This window comes from Asparagus officinalis, chromosome 7 (assembly GCF_001876935.1).
Source record: "Asparagus officinalis chromosome 7, Aspof.V1, whole genome shotgun sequence".
In the NCBI taxonomy this organism is placed as follows: domain Eukaryota; kingdom Viridiplantae; phylum Streptophyta; class Magnoliopsida; order Asparagales; family Asparagaceae; genus Asparagus; species Asparagus officinalis.
The window spans coordinates 41,806,876-41,818,748 of NC_033800.1; the positions used below are offsets into that span (position 1 = coordinate 41,806,876).

Here is an 11,873-nt window from a genome sequence, read left to right on the forward strand (position 1 = left end):
ACACTTATCGCAGGTGCCGCCGTTTAGCCTCCGCCCTCTCTCGCCGTCAAATCGGAAACGGATGCACGGTACTCATAAAAGCTACCTATTTTTAGCAATTTCCTCTTTTTTCCCTTCATGTTTTCTATTTTTGGTAACTGTTTAGCTCAGTGGATCTGTTTTTTTATTTTCTTTTATAATATGTAAAATCAATTATTCCATTTGAATTTCAAGTATTCTTAGCTTGACATTTTTATAGGAATTTCTTAGGAAAAAGAAGAAAATTATGAGAGCCAAGTTGTAGTTCTTGAGATTTTTTTAAAATAAAACTCTTGACCCCGATGGTTTTTTAATTCCCCCCCCCCCCCCCCCGCGGAAAAATTTCATTTGGAAAATGATGTTTAGCTGTTCTCCGTTATTTTTTTTATGGGTTTTGATTTTGATTTATTAAAAAAAAACCAGCTAGGACATTTAATTTCAAATTGTAGTATTCATGAATCTTAAATTAATATTCTTATAAGAATTTACTGGAAAAAGAAGAATATTGTAAAATTTTCCTCAAAAATCTATTTCCCCCCAACTAGACTCTGTTTGTTTACACAGGTTATTAGCTCAATAATTTAATCTGAAGTCTAGTTTTAGTAAAAACTCAATTATGCAAGATGCCTAAAAAGATAACTTTAAACAAAAGATAGATTCTTGATGTGTAAGACATGAGAAAAGTTATATATATTGTTTTCGTTAAAGTGTAGAAACAGTCACCGCCTATTTCTCAATTGTAGATTAAAGAACTAATTAGTTATTTTTAGTTTAAATTGACAAATCACAGGATGCAATTGGAAAAAAAAAACAAACAAAATTCAATAGATGTGGACCTTATGAAGATTCAGCGAAAATTTCAATTCCTCTTGTGGAAAATTAAATCTCGAATTTATCTCTAATTGTAAGAGTTGGATCTGCTTTGACTTGTGGAGATAAGTATTCATACCGAGGTTATTATTGAAGTGACAGAAAAATTGTTGTTAAGGACGAAGATCTCTGTGAAGTGGACCGAAGTTTGTAAGCTTTGATTTCTGTTGCTGTCTTAATTGGTGTCTCCTTTACTATGATGTCATGGTTATGTGAATATTTCCTTTTGTTAATTTTTCACTTTAGGGTTTTTGACCTATGGTCCTCTTGTTGCTCGAGGGGGAAAAAAGAGAAATAGAAAGAAATATTTTACAATGAGGCAACCTATTTTTGTAGGTACCTAGTGAATTACTTGGCTCAAAGATTTTGGACATCCCTTACTTTTAATAATTGCAAGATATATTGTAGGCTAATGAGACATATAACTCATTATCCAATAGGAGGGAGACACCTCACTTGTCCCCCCTATTGGTCCCATATTTTGGGTCCCTGTAGCAAAGCTGAACTTTGTACACAAATTAGACAATATAGGCTTACGAGGCATAATTAGTTAGTACAGAAATTTTTTATACGTGTGCTGAGCTGCTCAGCATTAAGTAGTGTTTTCTACTCCCTTAATAATTGAGGTTGAAAGTAGCTACTGGGGTTAATGTTAACTATTAAGTATTATCTAATGAAGCTACTGTGTTGCTACCAGATGTATAATCACCTGAAAGACTGTGCCTAAAAATCTAAAACTATGATAGTTTATCTACTACTAGAGGCCATATTATTTATTTATTTATGTATTTGTACCAAAATTTAGCCAGGGGTGTGATAAACCTAAACCTGGTTTTACAATACAAGAGGAGCACTCAAAAGTGTACCTTCTAACATAAGCTCATATTAACTTCCTGTTAAACCCTAGCGCCATTGTAGCATATTTGCTTAATGAATAATATTCTGTTGTCGCTTATGATTGTAGCGATCACAATTGAACTGTATATTTTAGGTACTAGAGTATACATGTATGGAAACGTAACTCCCATATGTGAAACTTAGGCTAAGTTACTTAATCTGTTAGTATGTAATGTGCCTGAAGTTTTATATAGTTTCAAAATTCAAATACCTATCCATGTTAACCAAGGATATCCATATATAGGAAAATATGTGAATGGATTTTAATACCTCGTTAAAGTTAGACGAAATTTATTGTTCGTAAAATGAGCACTCATGTGGATCACTAATATATATTTTTGTATATCCTTAAATCTGAAAAGTTTTTAATAGCTAACATGGGATTGGCTACTGGTTGGTTACTGTTGATTGATATTTCACTGCTTTCTTTCCCTTTGCAAATTCTTCATCCTGTTTCCTTTGTTTTTACCCCTTTGGTTGGATGTTCTGTAGTAATTCCAGAATATAGGTGATAAGTATATCACCTGTATTGCTGAAATAATTTTCTAATTTGTTGATTGATCTCTTAGAATATGGGACTTTTACAATTTTTCTTTCATTGGAACAACAGTTGTTACTCAGAACACCTAATCTGCTCAACAAGGTAGAAGAGGTAGAAGAGGAGAGGGTTGTATGATATAACTTTGTAACCTTTATCTACTTTCTCTTTGTTTAAATGTATATTTAATTGATATATGTAAGGTCATACTTTCTAGCATATTGTAGATATGATTGGGTAGATGACAAACTGGTTTTGTTGTCAGGTAGCAGTTATTGCACCAAATATCCCGGCAATGTATGAAGCTCATTTTGGGGTTCCTATGGCTGGAGCAGTAGCGAACTGTGTCAACATCCGGCTAAATGCCTCAACTGTCGCTTTTCTTTTGGATCATTCATCAGCTGAGGTTGTTATGGTAGACCAAGAATTTTTCCCCCTAGCAGAAGAGTCTTTGAAGATTATAGCAAACAAGAAGAAAAATGCATTCAGGCCCCCACTTCTAATCGTCATAGGTGATGAAAGTTGTGACCCTGGGTCTCTAAGGAATGCCCTAAGTAAAGGTGCTATTGAATATGAGAAGTTTCTGCAAACTGGTGATCCCGAGTTTTCCTGGAAACCACCAAAAGATGAGTGGCAGAGTATTGCATTAGGTTATACCTCAGGGACAACATCAAGCCCAAAGGGGGTTGTGCTGCATCATAGGGGTGCTTATCTTATGTCTCTAAGTGCTCCACTTATATGGGGAATGAATGAAGGTGCTACCTACTTGTGGACTCTGCCCATGTTCCATTGCAATGGATGGGGTTATACTTGGGGTATGGCAGCTTTCTGTGGGACAAATGTGTGTCTTCGTCAGGTACGTCTTTAATATCATATCCCTCTATTGAAGTCATCTTATACTTGCCCGCATAATTTCCTATGTTAGTCTAACTGTGAGAGGATTTCTGATTGGATATCCCTATCTGCTTTTGCTCAAAGTCCTTGAAATTGATACTTTTCAATATGTGAAACCTCATGTATCATCCACATGCACCACACCCGTGCGTGCAACATGATTCCCTGAAATATTTCTGATTAATTCTTCGATGGTCAAATTTTATATGAGCTTTCAGTACCTTCTTCACGTGGTAACGTGAATGAGTATTTATAGATTCCATGGCTTACTACAGTAATACATTGATTATCAATTAATGATGTTAGTCCTTGTCAAATATTGCTTTACTTGTAGTTCCCATCTTTCCCATGCTAGTTCCCATACACAGCAGTTTTAGTTTGAAAATTTCCTTAGTGCTTTTGAACTTCTTAGGAATTTCTCAGATTTTTGTAAGTTTATATTCTGAACCTTTGTGGATTGTTGTCATGCCCCGGGGCATCTATTGGTACTCTAAACCTTCCAATAAAGTGCACTTAAAGTCTGCTAACTAGCTATTTTCTATTATTTTATTAGTTCCAACTGTTTATATTTAAGGTATTTTATTACTATTTGAACGATGAACACACTGAGTTATTAACTCGAAACATAAAGCTTATTAATTATTTAACCTGTGGGTTATAGGCCCACCCAAAACATAAACTAATCTCAACTTTACATATATGGGGTCTAATTTGATCTCTTGAGCCTACAACCATCCTCAACACCGCCAATGCAAACGAATTGTCAGAGCAATCCTAGTAGGTGTAACCGAAGAAGAAGAAAATAAAGGAAGAGTGACATGAACTCAAATTGAAGTAATGTAATATTTGACTGAACAACATTATAACTAAAAAGACATACCAGTCCACATATAAGTAAGAATGGCCACTCTTAAAATAAGAAGCAGTCGTTTGTGTAACACTCACTTAGTACCATCCTGAATGTCTTGTGTATGAATTATCGAATTCCTATTAAGTATTATTATAGTAGTCTTTTTAGAATGTAAAGATAGAAAACTCATTCGAAAGAGAGGCAGGTCGGTCTTTAAGGCTCTATGGCAATGGGCCGATGCGGTCTAGGAATCCTTTATCATGCCTGTAGAAAGAGATAATTGAGAGAGCAAAAACCCTAACTTCATTAATTTATTCAGATACTAGAGAGATATATATATAGTCATACAAATAGGGTATGGTTAACGGGTCACAGCCCATTAACCCAATACCCAATAGACTTAATCTAACACCCCCCCTCAAGCTGGAGCATAAATATCCACCATGCCCAGCTTGTCACATATAGTAGAAAACACCTTTGAAGAAGTAGCCTTGGTAAGAATATCAGCAAGTTGTTGTGAGGACGGAGTGAATGTGAGAGATACTATCTTCTTCTTCCAAGCATCTCTGACAAAATTGCAGTCAACTTCAATATGTTTTGTCCTCTCATGAAACACAGGATTCTGTGCAATATAAATGACAGACTGGTTGTCACAATGCATTGGCATGGGTCCAGACTGAACAAAACCAAGCTCTGTCATAAACTTTCTTAGCCACACCATCTCACAAGCAGTGTGAGCCATTGCTCTATATTCGGCCTCTGCACTAGATCGTGATACTACATCTTATTTCTTACTTCTCCAAGTCACAAGATTACCTCCAACAAAAGTACAAAATCCTGAGGTTGACTTTCGGTCTCCCATGTCTCCTGCGTAGCCAGCATCAGAGAAAGCCGAAATGTGAGTATGCCCATGCTTCTTATATAACAATCCCTTGCCAGGACAACTTTTGACATATGCCAAAATCTTCAGAGCTGCTGTCCAATGAACCTCTCTAGGTTTGTGCATAAATCTACTCAGCACACCTACTACAAAAGTAATATCAGGTCTGGTAACTGTCAAATATATTAGCTTTCCAATTAGTCTCCTATATCGTGCAGCATCATCTAGTAGAGAGGTATCATCACGCCACAAATCAACATTTGCCTCAGTTGATAATACAAACCCTTAACCCTATTAGGAGATCTCTTGGGCTTATATAGGCCCTACACAACTTACACATAACCCCTTACAAATATTACTAATGTCAACAGCCTCCATTGGAGTGCTTGCAGGTTTGCAGTCCAAGAGACCTGCTTCTTGTAGTAAATCTAGCACATACTTCCTTTGAGACAACAATAGATCATGTTTTTTATATGCAACTTCAATCCCAAGAAAATACTTTGGCTTTCCCATGTCCTTAGTGACAAAATGACGGTTTAGATAGTCCTTAGTCTCAGCTAAGGCAACAAAGTCACTCCCAGTCAGCAGAATATCATCAACATATACGGCTAAAATAACCAAACCAGTTGTTGTGCGTCGAAAAAAGACAGAGTGATCAGACTGACAACGTTGAAAACCAACATTAGAAATAACCTTGCTGAACTTATCAAACCAAACTCGAGGACTCTGCTTTAACCCATAGATGGCCTTTCTTAGCCTGCAGATAAGATTCTCCCCCTGAGCAACATACCCAGGAGGTTGCTCTATATAAACCTCCTCGTCCAAATCACCATAAAGGAAAGCATTCTTCACATCTAGTTGGTGCATCGCCCAATCCATATTAACAGCCAGAGAGAAAAGAATTCTGATGGAGTTGAGACGAGCAACGGGAGAAAAGGTTTCAAAATAGTCAATACCATATGTCTGGGTATATCCTTTAGCAACCAGGCGAGCTTTATATCTATCAACAGACCCATCAGGACGATATTTCAAGGTATACACCCATCTGCAGCCAACCACAGTCGCTCCAGCAGGTAGAGAGACCAAATCCCAAGTCCCTCTAGAAAGCAGTGCATTCATCTCCTCATCCATAGCCTGTTTCCAGGCGGGTACTAACAAAGCTTCCTCATGTGACCTGGGTAAAGATATAGTGGACAATGACAAAGCAAACTGACGAAATGATGAGGTGAGACGGTCATAAGAGACAAAAAGAGAGATAGGATATTTTGGGCAAGACCGTTTACCTTTACGAAGAGCAATAGGAACATCTAAGTCAGAAGAGATATGAGGCTCGACATGAGATGGACCTGCAGCTGGAGAAGAAGAGTCAGCAGGAGCAGAGACAGGTGTATGTACTTTAGGACGGCGAGAGCAGAGACAGGTGTATGTACTTTAGGACGGCGAGAGCAGAGACAGGTGTATGTACTTTAGGACGGCGAGAGTATGTCAGTAGAGGCTTTGGTGCAGTAGCCTCAGGAGCAGATACCGGAATAGTAGTGGGAGCCGTAGAAGGTAGTGGCACCTGTGGACTGACAGAGGTAGTGGAACCAGAGGAAAAATATGGGACAGACTCAAAAAAGGTAACATCAGCAGACACAAAATATTTCCTGGTAGACGGATGATAACACCTATATCCTTTTTGAGTACGAGAGTATCCAACAAAAACACATTTGATGGATCTAGATGACAACTTATCCAAACCAGCAGTTAAATCCTGAACAAAACACGTAGAACCAAAGACACGGGGAATCACAGAGAATTCGAAGAATATGAACAGAAGTAGAGAACTGGGTTTTTATTTCATTATAAAAAAGTTTAATAACATGCGAGACTTCAGACCTCTCTTTCAACAAATATAGCCAAGTCATGCGAGAGAAATCATCAACAAAAACAATGAAATATCGAAAACCCTTCACAGAGGGAACACGACAAGGACCCCAGACATCAGAATGAACTAACTCAAACGCAAAACTACTGCGTTTATCGACACGACTCTGAAAAGAAGCACGATGGTGTTTACCCAGTTCACATGACTCACAACCTAAAGAAGAAAGGGAAGACTGAACAGTAACTACCGATCTAAGTTCTAAGTTTCTGTAGTGAAGGATGACCCAGACGCTAGTGCCACAGTAAGGTAGAATCAGGCTGTGCTGCAACAAGACCAGCACCCGGCACACTATCGTCCAAATAGTACATACCTCCTCTCTCATGCCCCGAGCCAATCGTCATCCCAGTTGCTAGGTCCTGAAAAACACAATAAGAAGGAAAGAATGTGACTTTACAGTTATTGTGCTTTGTAAACTTGCTAATGGATAATAAGCTAACAGGGAATTTAGGAGCATATAACACATCAGTGAGTTTCAAAGAGGAAGTAGCATGAACTACTCCAGCACCAAGAACTGGAGAAAGTGTACCATCAGCGATGCGAATAGAGAAAAACTTATCAGAAAGATGTAAAGAGACAAAACGATCCTTTATACCTGTCATATGGGATGAGGCTCCAGAATCTAGTACCCATGGTTCATGAGGAGAAGCTATGTAAGCATCCATACCTGAAGAGGATGCATGAGTAGCCGAAGGACTGTTCTGAGAGATCTCTAGCTGGCGTAACCTCTCATAATCTGCCTGAGAAATCTGAACAGTGGGAACAGTAGTAGCTGGATTACTAGAAATAATAGTAGAAATAGGTGAGCGAGTCGACTCGGCATCGGCTACTTGGGCCCATTGAGGACGACCAAACTTCTCCCAGCATTTCTCAGAAATATGATAGGTCCTCCCACAATGACCACACTGACGTGAACCCCTATCAGAATCACCCTGTCTCCCACTAAAAGAGCCACGTCCTCCCAAAGAATCACGACCACGACCACGACCGCGGCCTCTGCCTCTACTAGAGAACATGGCAGACTGATCCACTGAAGGTGGAGACGGTGCAGAAGTATCAGAAGAAACACCAGTAGAGACCTGCATGACTCTGGAGAATGTAGCAGTCAGTGAGGGGATGGTATCTCCACCCAATATCTGTCCTCTCACCTGGGACTGCAAGTTAGGGTGCAATCCAGAAAGAAACTTGGACACTGCCAAGTCACGGCGATATCCCAACAGCGTCGCTGCATCAGCTACTACAGGCTGATACATCTCCAGTTCGTCTATCAGTCCCTTTAACTCATCAAAGAACTCCGGAACTGATCTATCTCCTTGTTTGAGCGTAAACAGTCGCTCATAAATCTCAAATACACGGGAAGCATTCTTCTCATTTCCGTACATAATCTTCAGGCTGTCCCACATCTCCTTCGCAGTGGTTAAGAACATAACACTGCTACTAATCTGTGGTTCCGTGCTGTTGAGGAGCCACGTCATAACACAATAATCAGACGAGAGCCAGGAACTGTAGGTGGGATCTGTGGTGGGTGGAGGAGAGGCCAGAAGATGTGGAAGTTTGCTCTGAGCGCCAATGAAGATGCGGAAAGCCTGAGCCCAGAGTAGATAGTTTGTACCATTCAATTTTATTGTAGTCCCCAAGACTACCTTGGGCGCAGAAGTCTGACCAGCAGCAGCAGAGGGAGATGTAGAAGAGGAGGAGAGATCTGTTTCCGACATTGTTGCACAATAGTGGTAGGCAGATAGTAGTCAAATAATCAGGGCAGTAGTAGAGATCTGTTCTTTAAACATAGACTAAGAGCAGATCAAAAAAATAGACAGTAGTAGATGACCGGATCGGGTCATGTGTGGCCTTGAATCACCTATTCAAGGCCATGGAAAAAGAAGGAACAAAACAAACGGCGCGGCACTGTAGCGACGCGTGGTTACTGTAGCGGCTCGGGTACTGTAGCGGCACGGCTAGTGGTGGCGGTAGTGCCGGCGGCAAGGAGAAAAGGCGGCGGCGGCTAGGGTTTTTTTTTGAATGAGGGTTTATGGCGGCTAGGGTTTCAAGCTCTGATACCATGTAGAAAGAGATAATTGAGAGAGCAAAAACCCTAACTTCATTAATTTATTCAGATACTAGAGAGATATATATATAGTCATACAAATAGGGGTATGGTTAACGGGTCACAGCCCATTAACCCAATACCCAATAGACTTAATCTAACAATGCCCCTACCCTACCAATGAGTCATTCATTTACTGTTCTCCAATTAAAACCCCCCATCATTTTATCATATTTTATTGAGTGACTGTACAAGATAATGTTCTACACTGAACCCAGTGGTTTGAGATGCAAAGAGCCCTCACCACATCAATAATAGATCTATGAGGGAACCACGGCATCTATAATGAACGCTGCCATGCGGCTATATCTGGAATCCCTCAGATTATATAACCATAATAAAAACTCCCATGCCTATAATCGTGGTGTGGGTGTGTCTCAATATGAGAAACTATGTACATGGGTCACCCCGGCTTCCTATGTCATCCCCAAGTTGTACATCACACAACCTGTTTTAATTCATAACTGATTTACCATTTGATCATTTCATTCATTTCCATTCATCTCAGCATACCATGCTTTGAAGACATGCCCGATATTTCTGTACTATAGTTCGTCATCATGTACAATCTATGTAGGGACACATGGCATGTATTAAAGTCCAGTCACATTATCTATTACCGGCAATTGCCACACACTATGTTATATATGTTATATGTCTACATTTCATGTCATTTCTAGTGTAAACATCATATGGTTATCTATTGTTGTATTAAGGACACTAAACATCCAGTTAAACCACTATATAGAACAATTAAGCTATGCATACAAAACTCTGGTGGTATACTGGTCAGTCAGACTGACCAGATACTTGTGATAGTCCACCGGTTGGTCAGATCTGTAGTGTAGACCGGCTGGCGCGTTGCTTCATCGTATCATCATCCATCATGCTCCGCTACTCGTTCTGATGCGTAACACTTTAGGGTTTTTACATTATGTCTTTAAATTCTTTCATTTAGTCTCACCATTTTATTAATAATAATTTGAAATCTAAATATTAAATTACGGGGGATAAACAAAACTATATGTCGACTTCATGGAATAAAAGAGACAACAAAAATCAAGTAATGACGCATAAACAACCAATACAAAAGATGGAATTCAACGAATAAAGGAATAGGGGAGATAACACCTACCGACACTATTTTACCATCGTGGGCATAAAACTGTCACTGAAGCTAACGCTGTTATGTTTATTTGCGTTGGCAACTCTGAGATCTTGTTCCCTATGACTCCTGCCTTCTGCCATCTATCTCGTCTCTTAGTGGTTTCCTGCGCATGAAGGGAAGGTGATTGGGCTTGACAATAAAAGGGATGTTTGTGAGGTTGGTTCCTTGGCGGACACAAGGGGAAGAGGAGGCATTTGTTTGGCCATGCAAGCATAGGAGGTCAATGGCTGTAGAGGACAAGTAAAGGGGAGAATCAAGCTTGAGGTAGCAGCCATGGATAGAAGAAGTTGGTACTGTACTCGGTTTGGTTTGAGCCTCGCATGGAGAGGTGGCAACAGATGGTGTAGGGTTTTGATGGTGAAGGGTTGTGCTAGGATTAGAGAGGTTTATATAGGTTTGGGTAAGGGGAGATTATATAAGATAATTAGTTAGGCTAGCTAGTTAGTTTAGTATTATCATATTAAGTCTTGGTGAAATAAGTGCTTGGTGTGCGGTTAGACTAGGGGCAACAAGACATGTGATGAGGAGAGGTTTTTTTATTTATTTATAGAATTTTAGTTAGGATCACACACACTCACACAAACATATTTGTATAGTATTTTGTTATATATTATTAGTATTGAGATATTATTGAGATAATTGTAAGATGCGAGTAGACATGATTTTATCTAATACCTATTTTGTAATTTCATCCTAATATCTATTTAAGAGAGGTTAGAGTTAAATGAATAATATCTTTGATTTTTTCTATTTATCTACATGGTACCAGAGCATTCTTGATCCTAGAGAGACATTTTTCTTCTTACTCGGCCTCGGGGCTGCCGAGGGGGTTTGCACCACCTTCATGCTTCCTCTCGGTAGCTTCATACTTTAGCTTCAACAACTACTTCAAGATCATCAATTTCTAAATCCTCATAAAAAACCCCTATTCCAAAAAAAAAAAAAAATGTTCAGCAGAGTGTGAACAGTAGTGGGATCCCTATTCATCACTTGACTAATAGTAAAGTTACTGTTCATTCTGCCTCCTCATACTCGGGTTACTCTAACAATCGCTACTGTTTTCTCTTTGACTCGACCTCCACTTAAAGTCATCTTCTTGTTGAAGGGCGTCTAAACAAAGATTAGGCGACCGAGCGAGCGATTGATCAATCAAGTGTTTTTTTCCTTATTGATTCTACTGGCTAACTAAATAGAGTTTCTACTAGCTGACATGCCTAGGGTTTCTACTAGTTGATCCGCTTAGGGTGTTTCTACTAGCTTATTTGCCTATGGTGTTTCTACTAACTGCCCACCTAGGATTTTACTTATTGTGACTACACTTTTCTTGTCTTTAAGTATTCCAGGCAAACTGGACATATATAGTATATATGCTCCAGCTTGAGAGGGAGTATTAGATATTATTAGTATTAAGACAGTAGATATCATGAGATATTGTGAGATATGATTAGATATGATTTTATCTCATATGTATTTTGTAATATCCTCCTAATATCTATTTAAGAGAGCTTAGGATTAGATGAATAATGAACTTTTGCCGTCTTTATTTCTGTACATTTTGAGTAGAGTTAGGTTATAGAGTTAGGTTAAGTTACAAAATATAGGATATAAACTACTTATAAAGATTTTGAACTAAAAGATATGAGGGTTATTCTTAGATTAAGATTTGAATTTGTTAGGATTAGGAGATAGGGTTTTAGTGTTGATAAGGGTTGCTCTAATATCATGTTGAA

At 38.9% G+C, this 11,873-nt stretch overlaps 1 protein-coding gene across 1 annotated transcript in view; it reads left to right on the forward strand.

Moving 5' to 3' along the window:
• LOC109848028 (acetate/butyrate--CoA ligase AAE7, peroxisomal-like) overlaps positions 1-11,873 on the forward strand; it is a 53,083-nt gene that overhangs the window by 296 nt on the left and 40,914 nt on the right. Inside the window, 2 exon segments of the mRNA XM_020417288.1 lie at positions 1-68; positions 2,589-3,179. The exon segment at positions 1-68 is cut by the window's left edge and continues 296 nt beyond it. Of these exon segments, the coding sequence (XP_020272877.1) occupies positions 1-68; positions 2,589-3,179 (659 nt within the window).